Source organism: Wyeomyia smithii, chromosome 2 (genome assembly GCF_029784165.1).
Source record: "Wyeomyia smithii strain HCP4-BCI-WySm-NY-G18 chromosome 2, ASM2978416v1, whole genome shotgun sequence".
Taxonomy (NCBI): domain Eukaryota; kingdom Metazoa; phylum Arthropoda; class Insecta; order Diptera; family Culicidae; genus Wyeomyia; species Wyeomyia smithii.
In genome coordinates this window covers 157,565,291-157,586,902 of record NC_073695.1, presented here as the reverse complement: position 1 = coordinate 157,586,902, position 21,612 = coordinate 157,565,291, and the positions used below count along the sequence as shown (strand labels likewise).

Sequence of the window (21,612 nt, the reverse complement as noted above, 5' to 3'; positions counted from 1 at the left end):
ATTTCGAAAATCAAAATGCCTTTTTTAAGGCAAATACACAAGTCATTGAAAGTTAATAATTTTTTTCAACGCAAGCAAGCATTCAGTGTTGCATCCTAGCAATTCAAATTTGTCGCACCCGTCTAATTTACTGAATGTGAAATAGCTTCCACAGTGCATGTTGTCCGTGTATCTTAATTCCCCCAATGTTAGGGCAGCTCAAAGGTTGTAATTAGCAACCGATTTTGAACCGCAACATGCTTTTTTCAAGGCAAATAAAAAAATAATTGAAGGTTAATAATTTTCTGGCATCAACACAAGCAGACATTCTGTGCGGGTTGCAATCAAATTCTGTTGTAGTTGTAAAATTTTTACTTTCACTTTATTTAGTAAACCCCCCACTGTAGGGGCAGCGCAAAGGCGCGATCAGCATAACCGACATTGAATAATTAACTGCCCTGTTAGTACGCATTCACAAAAGCAGTTAGTTCGACTATGCAGAGCTAATATGAAGTCGATTCAATCAATCAGCATAAACAGAATTTCGTCGTCTCCCAGCTGCCAAGTTGTAACATGATGCAACACGCAACAGCGAGCAAACGAAATCGCTTGATGTTACAAACCGCAATAAGATACGGGTTAAAACCGTTGCGTGTGTGAGAGCACCATCGGTGTTTATTCGCTGGATACACTATCTACTGTCTACTGAACGCAATAATCTGCTTACATGCGACACGGGGACGGGAACATTTTCTTCAACCAAGCTGCATAACACGACACAAAACATGTTATTTTGTTGCTTCAATAAGAGTGCTATCGGTCCGGCTCGACAAGAAATCATTTTTGTGCATCCGTGCTACGAAACTGAGGAAAAACTTTAGAAACTGAAAAAAGAGGTGGAGCTTATCAAATGATCGCTCTGAGCCGGAGTGAAGTCACACATATTTTTCAAGTTATATCATTCCACAACGTACGAAAAATAATTCATTCCTATTTTCATCCCTATATAAGAGCCTGTTTTAGTCGAAGCCGCTCATAATAGTTCTGAACAGCGACGACAGCAGTCCTCCCTTAGCAGCAGCGGGAGCGAGCAGTGGGTACCATCGATAGCGGATAGCGGCCACAACTGTGGCATGGCTGCGGATAAGCGTAGCAGTTTCAGCGGATCTCACCATCGATAGCAGCAGGGCCAGCAGATGCAGGTACAGCGGATACCAATGGCGGCCACAACTGTGGCATGGCTACGGATAGCGTTGAAGTTGCTCAGCAGCTGGGCCAGCGTATAGCGGCCACAACTGTGGCATGGCTATGCATAGCGTAGCTGTTGCAGCGGGTATATCAGCATCGATAGTAGCAGGGTCAGATGCAACGACACTCCCTTCACTAAAATGCTGTTTCAGTGTGGTAGCCGGAAGCATCAAGCAGCAGGCTTGCATGAAGTGAATACATCAGCCAGCAACTTTCTCTAAGGCCTCTGCCATAGTAGACGCGAAAAGCGGCGCGAACCGATTCGCTCGGCCGTAGGTTAATGTACAGCTCTACTGATGGCTGTACATTAACCTACAGCCGAGCGAATCGGTTCGCGTCACTTTTCGCGTCTATTATGGCAGAGGCCTAATGGGAAAGTTGTATCATTTTGTTCAGAAGAATATTATTGTCGGTAATATTACAGAGATGCGATTGCGTAAATCTGATTTTGAATTCAACAATTGTTCTTTTGAGAACAAATAAAACACTTATTTGGAGAGTTAATAGCTTTTGGTACCAATAGCAGTATAGTGACAGCCTCAGCGGTGGATGCAGATGCAGCCGGTACTTCCCTGAGGCCGATGTAAAGGTAAATGGGAGCAGCACGTCGAAACAGTTCGGGTTATGCTGAGACGCGCGTCATTTTTCGTTGCTGATATTCCCCACATGAAACGACGCGCTTTCGTATGATAGCGGTGGTGTTAGCGGTAGTTGCATTTGCCAACACTTCCTCCAGTAAAGCCGTGTCTAGTTTTCAATGTGAAAACACCTTTCTCATTGTGTTGACCGTGCGCCTTAGTCCTCACTATCAAGGTAACACAGAGATGTAAGATAAACACTACATCCTATAATAAATTGAACAATTGTCCTTATTAAGGACAACAAATAAATTAATGAAGATTTAATGTTGAATTAGAATACTTCTCTCAGGAAGTTCGGCTACATAGGGATGTGAAATGAAAATCTAAAACTGAAAAAAGTGAGAAAAACTTCAAATGCTAATAAATCGGTTAGTTTTCGATGGATTTCCTTCGTTTTTGCGGCAATCGATTAGAAAACCTTCTAAGATTCCTACCAAATGCATGAAATTGCAATTTTATCATTAGAACTATTGTACTATTGAAAACTCTTAAGCCTTGTCAAAACACAAAATTCTACCTCTGATTGGTCGTTATACCGCGCTTTCCCAAGCACGGTCGGCAGAGTTATGGACCTAGTAAATTGGGAGTGCATCATTTGGCCTGTATAAGAGCTTCATCAGATAATAATCAAACATTTCATCGGATATTAAACTGAACAACTGAAATTTGAAGAACACAAATGATTATTTGAAGAGTTAATATTTTCTCGTTTTGCGCCATAATCCAAAGTTAATTATCTTCATCTACATGCATACTCTGATTATTATTACGTGTTTGCGTCGCTTAGTGTTTGGCTACGGTCATGCAGAACGCAAATAACGGCGCGATGCGATTCGGCAAGACGAAGTCTGTTGAAATGTATAGCTCTACTTCGCCTTAAAAAAAGCTGTACATTTCACCACGGTAAGGCGAATCGCATCGCGCCGGCATTCGCGTTCTGCATATCCGTAGCCTTTGTTCCGTTCCCGTTTAATGATGTCGTATTAAATGTGCATATTACAATTCGGCAGCACTTCAACTTCTCATTTGCACAAAATTTAAAAATATTCAATGAACTTCATTCAAAATATCAGACAGAAAGAAATTACAATACTGCCAATGAACGGTCAACGTTTATTTACTAGAAAAAATGACTGACACGCAAGCAGCCGGGTTATCTTTCTTGTAAAAAGTATTCTACTTCAACCTTGCGGTCGTGGCTTTGCATACAACCTTCTTGTGATTTTTCACAAATTGAGCGCAACTAAGCGAGCATGTGGCTCCGAAGGTCATCACCATCATTATGTAAACATCCGGAGGCCTACTTGAATCCCCATCTCTCCACAAAAACCGCTGGCTTTGTTGATCGCCTTCATTGATCTCAACTTGATGGAACATCTCTCGTATTTCGGCTGCCATAGCGAAGCGATACTCTCGGAACCTGTATAATACAGATGGCAAAGACGCAAGCTAATTTGGTACAGTTAGCAGAACAGAATTTAATGAGAGTCCACTTACTCTAGCAGCGGCATCCCATACTATCCGAACCTTACCGAGCTTGTTAGGGTTCATAATCGGAAAAATCGGTAAACACCACTTCCGTGGGTGCTTCTCAGCGACTTCCTTAGGGCTCAACTTTCGTATAAAGTAATGGTTCAGTATCGCGTACAATGCCTAAAGAATCCATGGAGAAATATTCTTTTAGCTCAGTATTTGAACAGGAGTCTCCATCCTCAAAACACGGACAAATGTGAAAGCTGTGGCAGGCGTTGAAACTGCTACCTGGTGTATTTGTACTAATTGAGCATGGACCGTTGATCAACCAGCCCAGTCGCGTTTTGGTAGCAACTGGTTCGTTTGCCGCTCCTTCTACGCTCTTCAGGGCATTGCCGACATGGCAGTTATCGATTCCGATTAATATCCTTGGGGAAACAGAATCATACGAGTTGACTGGCAGCCCTTTCAAATACGCGTATTGTCGTGAGAGGTTCTGAACTGAAATCGATTGCAGCGGAAGGCTAAGCGTTGACTGTTGAATGACTGACACGCAAGCAGCCGGGTTATCTTTCTTGTAAAAAGTATTCTACTTCAACCTTGCGGTCGTGGCTTTGCATACAACCTTCTTGTGATTTTTCACAAATTGAGCGTAACTAAGCGAGCATGTGGCTCCGAAGGTCATCACCATCATTATGTAAACATCCGGAGGCCTACTTGAATCCCCATCTCTCCACAAAAACCGCTGGCTTTGTTGATCGCCTTCATTGATCTCAACTTGATGGAACATCTCTCGTATTTCGGCTGCCATAGCGAAGCGATACTCTCGGAACCTGTATAATACAGATGGCAAAGACGCAAGCTAATTTGGTACAGTTAGCAGAACAGAATTTAATGAGAGTCCACTTACTCTAGCAGCGGCATCCCATACTATCCGAACCTTACCGAGCTTGTTAGGGTTCATAATCGGAAAAATCGGTAAACACCACTTCCGTGGGTGCTTCTCAGCGACTTCCTTAGGGCTCAACTTTCGTATAAAGTAATGGTTCAGTATCGCGTACAATGCCTAAAGAATCCATGGAGAAATATTCTTTTAGCTCAGTATTTGAACAGGAGTCTCCATCCTCAAAACACGGACAAATGTGAAAGCTGTGGCAGGCGTTGAAACTGCTACCTGGTGTATTTGTACTAATTGAGCATGGACCGTTGATCAACCAGCCCAGTCGCGTTTTGGTAGCAACTGGTTCGTTTGCCGCTCCTTCTACGCTCTTCAGGGCATTGCCGACATGGCAGTTATCGATTCCGATTAATATCCTTGGGGAAACAGAATCATACGAGTTGACTGGCAGCCCTTTCAAATACGCGTATTGTCGTGAGAGGTTCTGAACTGAAATCGATTGCAGCGGAAGGCTAAGCGTTCTAACTGTGTGCACCTTAGGGAACACAAACTACTTACAAGGATTCTCCAATCCAGATATTTTCAGCGTTAGTCAAACGGATTCTCTCTCCCCACGCTGCTGGCCGCCTGTCCAGTTTAAACACAGTGGACTTGGCATACCTGCTAGATTGAGTTCTTTTACCAAACTATGATCCATAAACGTTGCTGATGACCCATCATCCAAAAATGCATATGTTCTGACAGAAACATCCTTTCCATGCAAGATAATAGGAATGTATCTGAGCAAAACTTTTCCAGTTGAACCACAATGTGCATTGCAGCTTTGAGAAGATGGCTGTTTCGACGACTGTACTGCTTTATATCTCGCGTCGTCGTGATGATGATGCATGAATGTACACCCGTTCTTGCCGCATGAGGATTTAATACTGCAGGCTCCAAAATGATTGTTGAGACACTTTTTGCATAGCATACGCTGACCAACGTGATGAAACTCTCATATTTATAAATGCTATACAGGCATCTGTAGAACTGCATGCTCCTTCGCAGATTACGCACCGTTGTATAGCTGTTCGTATTACGGAAGGTTTCAATGGTTCCGTTTCTTCAGAGTGAACGTTCAGGTAATCATCTTGCTTACGGTTCTTTCTATTGATTGGCGGTTCAATCGGAGATATAGTGACAACACAAGCAGCTTCCACCAGTTTTTCTAGCTAATCACCGACACTCGACAGTGTAACCAGTTGCAAAGTTTGTCTGTGTAATGCCCAATTCAGTTTAATAGCGGGCGGTAAACGATCAACTAACTCCTGTAATAAGGCAACATTACATAAATACTCGTCCAAACCACACGCCTTGATTGTAGCGCAAACGTTTTGAACAGCCACACCGAAATCGATTAGAGTGTTTAGCTTCTCTGCTTTTGGCGACGGCATTTCCCGTATGCGTGTAACAAGCGAATGTACTATCACTTCAGGAGCTCCGTAGCCACAAGGTTACAGAGTCCGCCTTGGTAAGCGGATGGTCGTGGGTAGAATCTTAGTAGAATCTGGCCATTTGGTTGCCAAAGGACTTTAGCATGGGATAATTCTCAGGCTTCCCACCAAGTACCTTTCCTTCAATCTGAATTCTACAGTACCTCTGTTGACTCTCCTTCTAACGAAAACAAGTCCCTGTTATAATAAAACTGGTGTGAGTAACGTATGAAAGTTCTCTCCAGGGAATTGTAACTAGGCGATATTGCTAGGAGGGACAGAGGCTCGGTATAGTAGAGTAGTAAGCTTGAAACGGAAAGGTAAAACTTACACACAAGCACGGATATGAATGATAAGCGTATCACTTACTTCAATAGTGATACTGCCAATGATATGAAGTGCGGAGTAGAGAAAACACTTAGGCAATATCACAATAGATTTAATCTCTGGTCGCAGTGATGAGCCCACACAGGAAAAAAATCACTTCGGGACGCCCAAAAAGCGTTTTCAAAGTACTTATAATTCCTGGAAGGTTCGACGGATGCAAAAAGCGACTGCGGACAGCTTCTAGCGCCTTTCCTTTAAGGCATCGTTGGAGCCGAAGAAGATTCTTCTCATCACTATACCCGCACATTCTCGATGAGCTTTAGAAACTAGCATGAAAAAGGGGCCACTCTTCCGGATGGCCATAAAATACGGGTAAATCACGAGCTAGCGCCTGTCGAGCCGCCAGTTGAGCTCGTTGTAAAGTGCCGAACTGGAAGCAGCTGAATTCGCGGTCGTCAGCCCTGTCTGGTTTATTCCCACAGATGATCGCCGTCGTTGGAGTAAAGAGAAACGTTCTTGGAGTTGTCTTTTCTCTAAAGCGTGCTTCTCTTCTAACAATCGAAGCTCATCTTCCAGTTCTTCGTCATTTTCGTAAGCACTCTTATTAGCGTCTATAGTCGTCGAATTTGCTTTCGGAAAAACACCCATTGAATTTGCATCGAGCTCATTTCTATTCAGCCTCGATTCTGTATCGAACTGCACTCTCTGATTTTCTCTCACTTGAGTATATACCAGCCTTCTTTGCAATAATCCGATTTGCTTACGTAACTCCTGGATGCAAGCTAGCTGATTCCTTTCCGATTCCTGCATAGTTCTTTCGGCTGTTGTTGAAGGGTCTGATGTGACCTGAACATTGTAGTGTACGCAGTTCCAATCTCTTTCCGAATCACTTTCACTCACACCGACACAGTTTAAGTGAAACCACTGATTGCAATTATCGCAATTTATCATTTTGCCATCATTCGGGGCATTACAAAGAGGACAAACCGACTCTAATACCGAACTTTCAAAGAGTGAATTGATTCCTAGACCTGGACCATTTTTTTGAGCCATTTTAGCGCATATATTGCAAATAAACGGATTTTTTCATTTTGTTGCAGAGCAAACAAAGAGACAGTATTTCCAGTTTTTTAACTCGATTTATTTGAAGCGGAGTTAAAAAATCCCTTAAATTGAAAGGAAAATGTTTGAGTATAATTTGGATTTTTTTATAATGATATGACATTTTTGTAATTTTCAGATTTTCACATTTCTGATTTTTTTTAATGATATAGATTCTACATGCTTGGAGCGATCAAAGCACGTGGGGGCGCATAAGCGATTCATCTTAGGTGTAATGTTGAACTTAAATTGTAGATTTTTATGCAATTTGTCATGCTATTTTCATGCAGGTGCCACTTACGTTTAGTGCTCATTTATACAATTGAATCTCCGTTTTCAATCTGCACTAGGTGATGCTGTTGTAATAGATATAAGTTTTAGGTTAGAATCTAAGTTACAATAATTAGCCACGTAAATTTACCGTCTTGAATATTAATAATTGTGGTCGAAATAATCACTGGGCTTACTATTTAATTTTAAGTATATTAAAATAATTGTAAATTTTACTTCAGTAGAATTATAAAGATATTACTAATCACCACTTTACGGCAGGTCACGGGTTCTGTCTGCTGCTACTTCTGAAGTGGCGAGCTACAGTCAACATGGCTGTTTTATCGTTAAAGCAGGTGTAGATCGTTTCCGATCGGTATCGCTCGTGCTGATGATGGATAAAGCGTCGCTTCGCGTCGCCTATTGTGAATTGGTAGCACCAGGGGAACTCGCTGAATGTTGGTTCTTCACAAACAGGGTGACAGCTCACAGTGTTTTATTTTACCGTTTTCGTACGATTAATTAAATAGCGTTACAAATGTTGATTATAGCCATAATGTATGTTCGGAGAAGTTTCAATATATTTAAAAATACATCTATAGATGTAGGAAGATGAGATGAGATGAGATGAGATGATCAATCCACCTAAAAGTGAGATAGAAAATGTACTTTTTTATCAGATTGAGATAGACGCATGGTGTCTTCGGCAAAATTTTTGGTGCTCTCAAAACAATAAACTTTGCCAAAGACATCATGTTTCTATCTCTTATATATTACGAGAAACAAAGTTTTCTATGAAGAGGTACTGAAAATCTCAATTTTAGTTATACCTTTTTTCCTTTCTCCTAGAAAGGTATAGCAATCACTTGCAAAACCGAAAGTATAAAAGTGCTCAAAAGGGCCGAATGGCATATATCACTCGACTCAGCTCGACGAGCTGAGCATTTTCTGTTTGTGTGTGTGTGTGTATGTGCAGATTTTTATTCTCGCTCACTTTTCTCAGAGATGGCTGGACCGATTTTCATGAAATTAATTGCAAATGAAAGGTCTTGTCCCATAAGACCCTATTCAATTTTATTGAGATCGGAGTTTTGTTTTAGAGGTTATGTATCAAAATGTAAAAATCATGAAACATCATTATCTCGAAAACTACACAACCGATTTGAACAAATTCTACCTACCTGAAATACCCTCAACTTTTGAATTTCATAAAGATTGAACTTGTGGTTCAAAAGTTACGAAAAGAAACGTGTTCTGAAGACTGTTTAATCTCACTCATGTTTCTCAGAGATGGCTGGACCGATTATCTTAAAATCAGTGTCAAATGGAAGGTCTAGTTGCCTCATGAGACTCTATTGATTTGTTTTGCAATCGGACTATTACTTTGCCTGTTATGTTTAAAAATGTGAATTCCAGCTACGAAAAGTAACATATTCCGAAGACTACTTGAACTCACTCACTTTTCTCAGAGATGGCTGACACGATTTTCACAAGATTAGTGTCAATTAATAAGTCTAGCTACCTCATGACACCCTATTGAATTTTACTGTAATCGGACTGTAACTTCGTCTGTAATGTACCGAAATGTGGAAATCACGAAACTTCATTATCTCAGAGATTACACAACCGATTTGATCAATATTTTCATCAGATGAGCGGGCTAGTTAAGGGTTAACTGATGAATTATGGTTGAACACATGATTTCAAAGTTTGGCTGCGCTAGACGTTCCCATTTCATTTGATTATAATCGAACTTAAGCAACCGTTTTGTATTAAATTGTTAATAAAACAACGAAAGTCTATTATCTCAAAGATTACATGACTTATTTGAACATAACAAGTGTCATACGAACGAATCATCTCTCAAACTTACAAATAACAAACTTCATAACAATTTGATTAGCGGCTCAAAAGTTATGGAAATAAAAGAAATTCAAAGACTATTTGAAACTATAACTGCTTTGATCGATATATGTGGCCTCAACATAATTTAGATGTGGTATCGTACTAGTTGAACGTTCCAAATTCATGTACATCGCCTTAATTCTGAATATATTCATATGGGGGGGTATTCGGCCATTTTCAGCAGATTTTCTGGCATCAATCTGACACTGGAAATACCCATATTGGAATATATTTAGTTATTTTGGTTGTTTTCCAGAAACTAAAAGTGGTCGTCTTTGAATTCAAAATGGTGTCCAGGGTCAATGTTTGGTTTCTATACATCATACCAATACGGAGATATCCATATCGAGTATTTATTTATTTATTCGTCGTCAATCATAAGTAGACTATATTAATTACATTTCATTCTCATCTTACTAACCTCAAAAAAAAAATTTTCTTAAGTGTAGTTTTGTTCATTGTTATGTCGATTGATTCACAATATTGGTTATAACATGACATCATTCTATTAAGGGTTTCGTTTTTTCCATAGTTTGTTCGTTGATTACTGATATAAAACAAGTTTCTATTTCTTAGAGAACGAGTAGGAGCATATAAGTTCAAATTCGCCAAGATTTTTGGGCTGTTTATTCTTTGTGTAATTACATCGTTTATAAAAGCTACCATTGCGAACTCTCGTCGCTTTTTAAGTCCATCAAGATTATACATACAATGCGACTCATAGGAAGGTAAAGGTAAAGTGGTCCAACCTAGCTTTCGTAGAGCATACAACAAAAATTGCTTTTGTACTGATTCTATACGGTTTATTTGTGCGTCATGGTATGGCGACCAGACTATGCTACAATATTCCAGCAGGGGCCTGACGTGTGCAACATACAATGTTTTGATGGTGTCACATTCACCACTGATGATAAGCTACTTTTGAACTTTACTTTTTGTGTTCTGTCGGTCATGTATGACTGAATCCATTTCAAAAGTCTCGGATCAAACCCTATTTGAGATAATTTGAAAAGCAGTAGAGGGACGTCAACTCTATCGAATGCCTTACTGAAGTCAGTATATAATGTTTCAACTTGATTTAATTTATCCATTGCGTTTATAGTGAAAGTTACAAAATTTAACAAGTTTGTGGCCGTTGAACGGCCTTTGATGAAACCGTGTTGTTTGCTAGAAATCAAATTTTTAAACTTGTGTAAAAATACGTTGATTGATGATTGATTCAAATAGTTTAGGAATGCCCGATATTATAGCAACTCCACGATAGTTTTTAACATCTGATTTCTTGCCGCTTTTGAAAATTGGGATTAAAAATGACTCTTTCCAAATTGGTGGTATTGTGCTGCGTTCTAGGGAAGAATTGAACAACCACAACAGAGGCTGTGCAAGTTCCTTCGAAACTGATTTTAAAAATACTGGCGGTAGCCCATCTGGTCCCGCACCTTTTGATACATCCAGCATATTTAAGGAAGCTAAAACTTCGTCAAGAGCTATATAATCAACTGTGACATCTCTCAATGGCTCTGGTAGGTATGAGAAAAACTGATAATCACGATCCTTGTCGTCATGAGTGGTGTAAATATCCTGGAAAAACTCAGCAAATAAATTACTGATTTCACTATTAGTTTGACCATTCTTATTTTCTAGATGCATTTTGGATGGAAAGTTGCTCGACTTTTGTTTACCTCTGGCCAAATTAAAAAATGACTTAGGATCTGACTTTATATTGTTTTCTAGCTTAGTGTTGTAACCATCATAGGCACTTTTGATTTCCATGTTCAATTCGTCACATACTGAGAGATAGAATGAAAGGTTTATATAGCTTTTGTCTCTTTTGTAAACTTTATGGGCTTTTTGTTTTTGAGATTGATTATTTTTCTGTTGAACCACACTGGGTTTTTTATGTGCTTGTATGTTTTCGTTTTCGCTTTGGGACTGTCTTTTCTAATGTGTCGTATATGATTTCGTAAAACTTATCTACTGCTTGTTCTATATTCAAATTATAAATCATGGTTTGCCAATCGATACAGTTCAGTTTGCTTTTGATAACCTCATAGTTGGCTTATTTGAAGTCAAAGTATGATTCCGACGTTTCGCTGTCTAGCAGTGTGGTGTTATTATGTATAAATATGGAATATTCAATGGCAGTGTGAAACGCTTCATTTTTCCAAAGGGGAGCTGGTGCCTCAGTAACAGTAGGGGTTTTTGGTGCCGATAGAGGCTCCTATGACAGTTTGAGTCTTCTGAAAGAGAGGGGTCCCATACAAATGATACACAAATTTCTGCCTATCTCGAAAACTAATCAACTAAATGGAACCAAATTTGGCAGGTAAATGTTTTTAGTGGTTAAAAATATGTTCATAATGTTTTGACACCCTCCTTCTTTTGGAAGGGAGGGGTGCCATACAAATGAAACACAGATTTCTGCACATCCTGAGAGCTAACCAACTGAATGGAACCAAATTTGGCAGGTGAATATTTTTAGAGGTAACAAATATGTGCATAATGGTTTGACACCCCTCCCTTTTCTATGAGGGAGAGGTCCCATAAAAATGAAACACAATTTTCGTACAGCTCAAGAACCAATCAAGAAAATACAACCAAATTTGGTATGAGAATGTTTTGAGAGGTAACAAATATGTCCATAATGGTTCGACGCCCCTCCCTCTTCTGGAAGCACATGTTTCTGCACAAATTTCTGCACATCTCGCGAACTAATCAACTAAATGGAACCATATTTGGTGATTGAAAGCTTTCAGTGGCAACAAATATGTTCCATAATTGACCTCAGGTAACATTTTGGATTGTATAATGGCAACATACGGTTTCTGGAATACAACTAAAAATGGCCGATTTCCACCCAATATAATAATATCCGGATCTAGAATGATACACAGGAGCTCAAATCAACCACAGACACCATTTTGAATTCTAAGATGGCGACTTCCGGTTTCTGAAAAACAGCTGGAAATGACCAAATACCACCCAATATGTGTATCTCCGGAGCCAGAATGTTGCAAGAAGCTAAAAATTGACTTCAGACACCATCATGAATTGTAGGATGGCAACTTCTGGTTTCTGGAAAACAGCCAAAAATGGCCGATTTCCGCCTAACATGAGTATCTCCGGAACTAGAATGATACACAGCAGCTGAAATCGACCACAGACCCCATTTTGGATTCTAGGTTGGCGACTTCCGGTTTCTGGGAAACAGCCGAAAATGATCGAATTACACCCAATATGGGTGTTTTTTCAATCAGAATGACGCTCAGAGGCCAGAAATTATCTTAAATACCATTTTGAAATCCAAGACGGCGACTTCCGGTTTGTGAAAAACAGCCTAAAATAACCAACCAGGCACCATTTTGAATTGCAAAATGGCAACTTCTAATAAACAGTCGAAAATGACCAAATTATACTCAATATGGATATTTTCGTAATCGAGATGTTGCGAAACCAAACATTGACCCTGGACACTATTTTGAAATTAAAGACGACCACTTTAAGTTTCTTGAAAACAACCAAAATAACTAAATACCTCCCAATATGGGTATTTCCGGTGTCAGATTTGTGCCAGAAAATCTGCTGAAAATGACCGATTACCAGCCAATATGAATATATTTAGAATTAAGGCGATGTACAGAAGCCAAAAGTCAAGGATGTTGTTATTTCGATAAAACCAATCATTTCAAACGATTTGTTATTTGATTTTGATCATATCCTATGGCCGATTCTCCGTGCATTTGCAGCCTTTAAACACATCGCAAGGAATCAACGAATTTGGAACGTTCAAATAGTACAATATCACATTTAAATTATATTGAGGTCACAAATATCGAAAAAAGCAGGTATAGTTTTAAATAGTCTTTGAATTTCTTTTCTTTCCATAAGTTTTGAGCCACATATCAAACTGTTATGAAATTTGTTATTTGTAAGTTTGAGAGATGACTCGTTCTTATGACACTAGTTATGTTAAAATAAGTCATGTAATCTTTGAGATAATAGACTTTCGTTGTTTAATTAACAATTTAATAACGATTACTTAAGTTCGATTATAATCAAATGAAATGGGAACGTATAGGGCAGCCAAACTTTGAAACCACGTGTTCAATCATAATTCATCAGTTAACGCTCAACTAGTCCGCTCGTCTGATAATAATATTGATCAATTCGGTTGTGTAGTTTCTGAGATAATGAAGTTTCGTGATTTTCACATTTCGGTACATTACAGACGAAGTTACAGTTCGATTACAGTAAAATTCAATAGGGTGTTATGAGGCAGCTAGACTTATCTATTGACACTAATTTTGTGGAAATCGGTTCAGCCATCTCTGAGAAAAGTGAGTGAGTTCAAGTAGTCGTCGGAATATGTTCCTTTTCATAGCTGGATTTCACATTTTTAAACATAACAGTCAAAGTCCGATTGCAAAACAAATCAATAGGGTCTTATGGGGCAACAAGACCTTCCATTTGCTACTGATATTTTGAAAATCGGTCCAGCCATCTCTGAGAAACATGAGTGAGATTAAACTGTCTTCAGAACACGTTTCTTTTCGTAACTTTTGAACCACAAGTTCAATCTTTATAAAATTCAAAAGTTAAGGGTATTTCAAGGTAGCCCGTTTATTTGAAACCAATTTCGTTCAAATCGGTTGTGTCGGATCATGTTTCATGATTTTTACATTTTGATACATAACCTCTAAACTAAAAATCCGATTACAATAAAATTTAATAGGGTCTTATGGGACAACAAGACCTTTCATTTGCAATTAATTTCATGAAAAGCGGTCCAGCCATCTCTGAGAAAAGTGAGTGAGAATAAAAATCTGCACATACACACACACACACACACATACAGGAAATGCTCAGCTCGTCGAGCTGAGTCGAGTGATATATGCCATTTGGCCCTTTGGAGCACTTTTATATCTTCGGTTTTGCAAGTGATTGCTATACCTTTCTAGGAGAAAGGCAAAAAGATATGATAAAACGAGTGCGCACTCGAAAGTTTCTTTAACTATTTCATTAAAAGAAAAAAAAATGTGATGATGACATTTTTCATCTATCTGCTTTAATCTGATTGCTTTTACATTCGTCACATATGCGCACTGATCAATTAATCAAAGAAAAGTGTAATCTCATAGTTATGTGGTTATGCATTGATAAAAAGAGAATAAAAAATCGCAAAAACCGCCAAGTTAATGAAAATAACATGGCGGTGTATTCTAAATTCACTTTTTTTTAAATGACTTTCATAAACTCATCAGTAAGAGCACAAAGTTTTGATAGGGCATTCATATATGTAATTTAAACACAGTAAAGAAAATTTACATTACTTTAAATGCATATAAATGGAGCATTGGAAACCACGTAATATTTCGTGTAGCATTATATTCACATGCAAAGTAAATGATTATATTGTGAATTTGCATGCATATTTATATTAGAAGCTTTAAGTTTATATCAATTTACGTACAAATTTACATGTCTTAAAACGATTCTGTATTGTACAATATTTACGATGTGAAATTGTATATGTTTTTCACTTTATGTGCTAGAAATCGTTATGTGCTTTCATTTGTATTAGTAGTAAATTTCATTTTTTGGTACTGTGAAGGCTAAACTGATATCGCTAAAGCCAATTCGTCATATTTAAGACCGTTTGCCTCATTGACAGCTGGATTTGTGCCCAAGCTACTGAAAGAAACCAAATTGACAGTTACAATAAACAGTGTAGTGTATTTCTAGTTAGTGATCCCGGTAATTTAGAAAAATAAAACAGGAACGATGCCTTTCAAAGTTGTCCAAACTATAGAGAGAGGAGAAACTTGTTTGACGATAGTTCCGTCTGGGTGGGAGGAAGACGGAATCCTCCACTGGCCAAGAAAAAACGCGGTAACGAAATTATCCTTTGATGAATTTTCGGAGCCATCGCCGAAATGGGAGCGAATCAATTGTGTGAAAAAAAGAGAATGCAGAACTCGGGCCGAAGCAGAAAGTGAACTGGAACGCATGGAGTCTGTTTCGGACACAGAGGCCGACGAAGTAACGCACACGGCGATCTTTCACCAAACAGATAAAACTGTTAAAGATTTCAACGAACTCAGGAGATTATTGATGATGGTGTTCAAAATCAGGTATTTAGCATGTTTAAAACTTCCGTAGCCCTCATACTATTCAACGTAGTGCTTTATATTACAGGCAAATGAATCTCCAACGGAAACAGTCATGCTGTTTAGCGCTGGGCCGAGTACTTCTGAACCAACAGCGTTGGTACTTTCTCCCGAAACAAATCGGAAAGATATTATAGCAAACCAATGATTTTGAATAACCAGCAAGTAATTGTTAACAACCAGGTAAAAATGATGCAAGCGATTGCTAAACTCCAAACAAGTTATGATTACCTAAACGAAAATAACATGTTTGGGGTTGGTCAGGCCAAAGAAACAAGCAAAATACTTTTGCAACCGGTAAATTCTTTACAAGATTTAAATAGCTTGGAGGAGAGTTTGAAAGATGCTGCCACCGTTGAAAAATATATAAATAACATAGGCTTCATCTGTGGAACGGACGATAAAGCAACTGGGATGGACAGTTGCTATAAACTTATCGACTACTTCATTACGCGCGAATTCATGCATTCGTGCTCTTGGACCAGAAATACAAAAGCTGCAAGCGATAACGCACTAACTACAACACACCCAAAGGTTTCTCTGAAATTTTACGTTCAGTTTCGCTCATTGTTTTGACGTAGGACTACGTCTAACCGCACTATATCGGGATACATTCTGCGAAAAATAAAACCCAAGGTGTAACGTCGGAATGAAAGATTTCTAACGTTGATACTGATGTAACCACATGATGGATCACAATAAGCAATATGTCGTTGGATTTATAAAATGATGGACAATTTTGTGATTCTTCAGTTATCATTATAACTTCATTGTTGTACAGTGAAAATTGCATAAAGTTTAAAGGTCGAATTTTCACGAACAATGTACCAATCACATGCGAGCACTCCTGGCACAGACTTCACGAGTAGACACCAACTGCCTGCTGTGATATCCTGTATAGCAGAAGCAAAAAAAATTTACAGAATCTCCCCGTACCAATAGGTCAACTAATGTTTGCTTCCATTAGCCTAGACTACTTTGATGTCTTGGATGGTGAAGCTTTTTCGGGAAGTTCGTGACAACCTTCCCTACCAGACGGTTCAACGATCCGCTGTTTTAATGTTATTAAAACTGATGTTTTGGGGGAAAACACGCTGGCACAGGCAACAGTACTGCACCGAGCAATGTATGAATAGAGCGCTGGTCACCCGTCGTCTATAAGTGCAGAAGAACTCGATATTCATTTGTGTGCAGTCAAGCCTAGTGAAAACTACATTGCCGTTGTCGACACTCAGTGCGGTGTGTTGGGGTAATGCGACCTGGAACACAATCGAATTGCCGTTTAAACTGTCTTCTTGTTTCGTATACTAGCAAATATCATAATTCAATATGATTATTCGGGTGCCGCAAAATACGTAGGGGCAGATAGCAGGGTATATAAATTTGGTGCATTGTACAGATAAAATGCGTTGTTTATTTTTGAACTCTACACTCTGTTTTCTCAGATTTATTAAAATAACTAAACATAGGGTATTTAAGAGACAATAGAAAACTACTCTCCCAGCTAGTCTTGAGGTACGATGCTGGCCTAACAAGCTAGTCGTCGTAGGTTTAGGTCTCGACCCGGGAGAAGACTGTTAGTGTCAGTATGATCGTAGCGCTAGCCTCGTAATTGTCCTGTACACTAAACAGTTGGCTGCGAAGTCTGTGTATAAATAAACAGAAGGTCGAGTTCCGAATCGGAATGTAGCACCAAGGCTTTGCTTTGCTAGAAAACCAAAATGCTCCGTACAGATCTTTAAATAGGTAGTTAAACGAGCTGTACTCAAGCAGCAGCAGCTTAAGCAGCAGCGCCTATTTTAATCAGTCAAAGGAAACAGGCCTCAAACTCCTGCATTTTGATCAATATCGACAATTCCAATGATGGAAACGAAAACTTTGATTGTCTTGCTGTCTTACGAATATAAGAAATACCGTTAATCACAAAGAAATCTGTGAACAATCACCATTCGAAACAAATCGACCTACATTGCAGCCATTCAGGAGCCACTATGAAAACTGCTTAAATAAGGTTCGGGGTGATTGGAATAGTGTCCCTCGGTTGGTAACTTTAATTGATTATTGTTTAAGTTTGCTAACTTAGTTTTACAATCTGAAAACAAGTTCTGACAGAGAAAACGATAGCGAACAGATTGATATACTACTGTTTGAGTTTCACCCAACATATTTCGAGCATTTCGTCTGAATACACAGGCGGTTCCTAAAGCTGCTTAGAATATGTTCCCTACCCTAAGTTGAATCCTAGTTGCATCCTGCGGTGGCGTATAGAAGAAAACTAAATTCATTGCATCTCGATGTTAGAGTTCCGACATTTGTATTTCTATTTTTTCAATTAAAAATTGTTTTGCATTAGCATCTACAAGAAATTATTATTTTCCATAACCGCACTTGCAACTGAACAACACTATGCGAACATTATTTGCTAAGGCTTATGTTGTGCATCACTTTAGCCCGGTTTATTTTTGAAGTTAACAGACTTTCAAATATGGTATCTTCGTTATTCTTTGGTATCGTGATCCTGATTAATTTTTTTTCTGATTGATTCTGTTTACTGATAAAATGTTTAAATTGACCTGAATTGAATGTAAACATGCTCATAAAATTCTATGTCTATATTCTGTGAATATACAATTTCGACTAAAACTGTAATTCGTTATCGATATTTTTTCCACGAGCTTGTAACTGCAGGGAAAAACTCTATGTGACATCTTTGCCGCTCTGTGATCGGTGAGTGAGCCATTTTTTACAAGACAAATAGATATATAAGGAGGTTAAATTTCTACTAAATCATACTCAATTTATTTTTTTATAGAAGGTTGCTTTTCGCATTTTAAAGAAAATTGACTGTATTAGAATGAAAGGTATTCATCAATGTTAAAAAGAATATTTTTTCTTCTAAAATAGAGTGCTGTAAATAAATAATCAAAATACAGACCCCGTTAGATTTTGGCAACACGCAATTTTTTCTGTTGCCAAAATCGAACCATGCCAAAAATGAACGGTATAGTAAATCAAGAAAACTAAAAAATGTGATTAAACGCAACAACCAAAAGTAAAACTAGCTCAAGTCAAACAGAGCCTCAAAAGGAAATATAAAACTATTGTAGTCCTACGTTGACTATACGGTCGTGTCTTGGATACCCCCCTCCTACTATTTTCAAAACTAATTCGCCTGGCAGATAAGGACTTTAGTGAAGTGAAATGCGATGAGTTCTTCAAACGGTTTATGAAAAACAGTAAGGCTAGATTGCAGGCAAAAGCATCTACGAAACATAAGAACAGACCAACTAACCTAAAATACAAGCCGCGTCAAGGGGAAATTGCGGGTAGTAATGAGCTGGACGTAGTTGCCGATGAATGATCATCACAACCATCTCAGTAGTTTTAAAGTTATGTAACAATTTCAACAAATAAATTTTATTAGCATGCTTAATGTACACTTGAAAAATTTTCCACGACTGATCCGAATTCACTGTCGTTGCTTTTTCATAGTCATCCAACAAATATAGGAAGATCCAGCTGCAAATCGACGAAGATAGAGAAATCTGCACACAAACGCATAAAGCCTTCGTTTTAGAGATAAACTGCACATCTGCGTCCCTGAAATTTACAGGGCAATATAATTTTGAACGTCTGCAGGTGCAATAAACTAAAATATACCTTTTCGAAGTCCGGTAAATTTCAGCAAACACATAATTAATAAAAAATACAAACATAGGCTGACCAGATTTTCTCGGGATAAAAACGGGACAAATGGGTTCAAAAAACTGGACACATGATAAAATTGATATTTAAAAATTATTACCAACCAAACCAAGCAAAAAATTATTTACTGCTTTGATAAACTTACCCGATCCTGAACAGTGTGATTTTTTGCAATGAGTTCCCGAAATTTGTCACATGATGATCGAGATTTTGACTAACAATTATCATGGTCTCAACTTTAAAACGCGACTTTTTGGTCAGTTCACGATAGGGGATGTCCTTCCAGTGCAGTGGTGCGATACTGTCAGGAAGTCACAAAACGTACTCAGTAATATTAAAAAAATTCTGGCTGATTGGAAACTTATTTTCCATTTAGAAAAATTTCAACGCAAAGCTCTATTTAAGCTTTTTTCAAAGAGTATCCGAAAACGGTACAAAATGGCAAAAAGACGGGACGGTTAAAAACAGTCGATAAAACGGTACTGTCCCGTTCAAAACGGTACGTCTAGTCAGCCTATACAAACACCATCTTGTTTCCATGGATAAGATCATTAGATCTTTTAACGAATAATTGCCAAATGATTCATTAACTGGTTGATTTCACTATTTTGTTCTAAAGTTGCTCAATAGAAATTAGCAATTCAAAAGGTTTTTAAATATTTTTCTACCACTAAATGGAGCATAGAGCACAGGACGTAACTACACTATAAAAAATGTCACGATTACTTCAAGTTTTTTTGCACTTTACACTTATTTTTTTTTTTTAAGAGGAGGATTTGTTAGTAGCTTAAGTATTTATGATAAATATTAGTAAATAATGAGTATGTGTGTCCAATCACAAATGGTGACTTCTCAACACTGTTAGAAATTTGTAATTTTAATTGTTAGGATTTGTTTGCTTTCGCAATTAGGACTTATCATTCGTAGGGATTTAAACCTACTTGTCAGAAAAGGGGAAGTAAATTTATAACTAACTTAATTGCTAACTTATTGGCTATAAAGAGAGCTTATCGTAGCAATTGAGGATTGCAACGATTTTTGTCTAAAATTGTTAATAATTTTATTTGACTTTTTCTAATGGTTCAACACCAGTAAGTCTATGTAATTCAAGTGTACCAAACCAAGGAGGACGCTTCAAAATCATTTTCAGAATTTTATTCTGAATCCTTTGGAGCGTTTTCTTCCATGTTGAACAGCAACTTGACCAGATCGGTACTGCATGAAGCATTGCTGGTCTAAAAATTTGTGTGTAAATCAAAAGTTTGTTCTTTAAACAAAGTTTAGAATTCCTGTTAATGAGAGGATAGGATAGAGGATGGCTTGTATACTCTCAATGTGCTCTTTGAAAATAAGCTTTTTTTTGGTAAATTAGTCCCAAGCAGTGCTTTGTAAAGGATCGCAAGTTGACTGTTAAAACACGAATGCGATCGCCTTCCGCAGTCAACTTGTCTGCTCGGCATAGTACAGCGATCGCCCGGAGAAAGAGCAGTCAAAGTGGAATTAAATTTTTTTGAAGTAGAATACTTCTCTCAGGAAGTTCGGCTACATAGGGAAGTGAAATGAAAATCTAAAACCGAAAAAAGTGAAAAATATGTCCAATTTCAAATGCTAATAAATCGGTTAGTATTCGATGGATTTCTTTCGTTCTTGCAGCAATAGATTGGAAAATCTTCCAAGATTCTTCCCAGAATAAGATAATTGTAATTTTATTATTCACACTATTGAACTATTGAAAATAGTCAAGCCTTGTCAAAACGAAAAATTCGACCTCTGATTGGTCGTTTTATGCTTGCTTCCCAAGCACGGTCGACAGGATCATATACCTTGCAATTGAAAACATGCTATTTGGCCTATATAAGAGCCTGTTTCAGCCGGAACCGCTCATAATAGTTCTAGACAGCGACAACAGCAGTCGTCCTTCCTTAGCAGCAGCACTAGCCCTGTGATTGGTCACCACGTCTCAGGAGCAGCGCGGTTTTTCTCAGCGTGTGTCGCCAGACAGCCATTATTCCCCCCGTGTTGGGGCCGCATGAAGATTGCCATCAGGAAATTCAATTTTGGAAATCAAAATGCCTTTTTGAAGGCAAATAAACAAGTCATTGAAAGTTAATCATTTTTGTCAACGCAAGCAAGTATTCTGTGTTGCATCCTAGCAATTTAAATTTGTCGCACCCGTCTAATTTACTGAATGTGAAATAGCTTCCACAGTGCATGTTGTCCGTGTATCTTAATTCCCCCAATGTTAGGGCAGCTCAAAGGTTGTAATTAGCAACCGATTTTGAACAGCAAAATGCTTTTTTGAAGGCAAATAAAAAATTAATTGAAGGTTAATAATTTTCTGGCATCAACACAAGCAGACATTCTGTTGTAGTTGTATAATTTTCTCTTTATTTAGTAAACCCCCCACTGTAGGGGCAGCGCAAAGG

At 38.3% G+C, this 21,612-nt stretch overlaps 1 protein-coding gene across 1 annotated transcript in view; it reads right to left on the bottom strand.

The window, feature by feature from the left end:
* LOC129720141 (uncharacterized) overlaps positions 1-21,612 on the bottom strand; it is a 56,419-nt gene that overhangs the window by 2,755 nt on the left and 32,052 nt on the right. Inside the window, exons 3-6 of the mRNA XM_055671573.1 lie at positions 4,252-4,407; positions 3,967-4,203; positions 3,366-3,521; positions 3,173-3,317 (exon numbers count right to left, since the gene is read on the bottom strand). Coding sequence (XP_055527548.1) covers positions 3,173-3,317; positions 3,366-3,521; positions 3,967-4,203; positions 4,252-4,407 — 694 coding nt within the window. The remainder of the gene's footprint in view (positions 1-3,172; positions 3,318-3,365; positions 3,522-3,966; positions 4,204-4,251; positions 4,408-21,612) is intronic.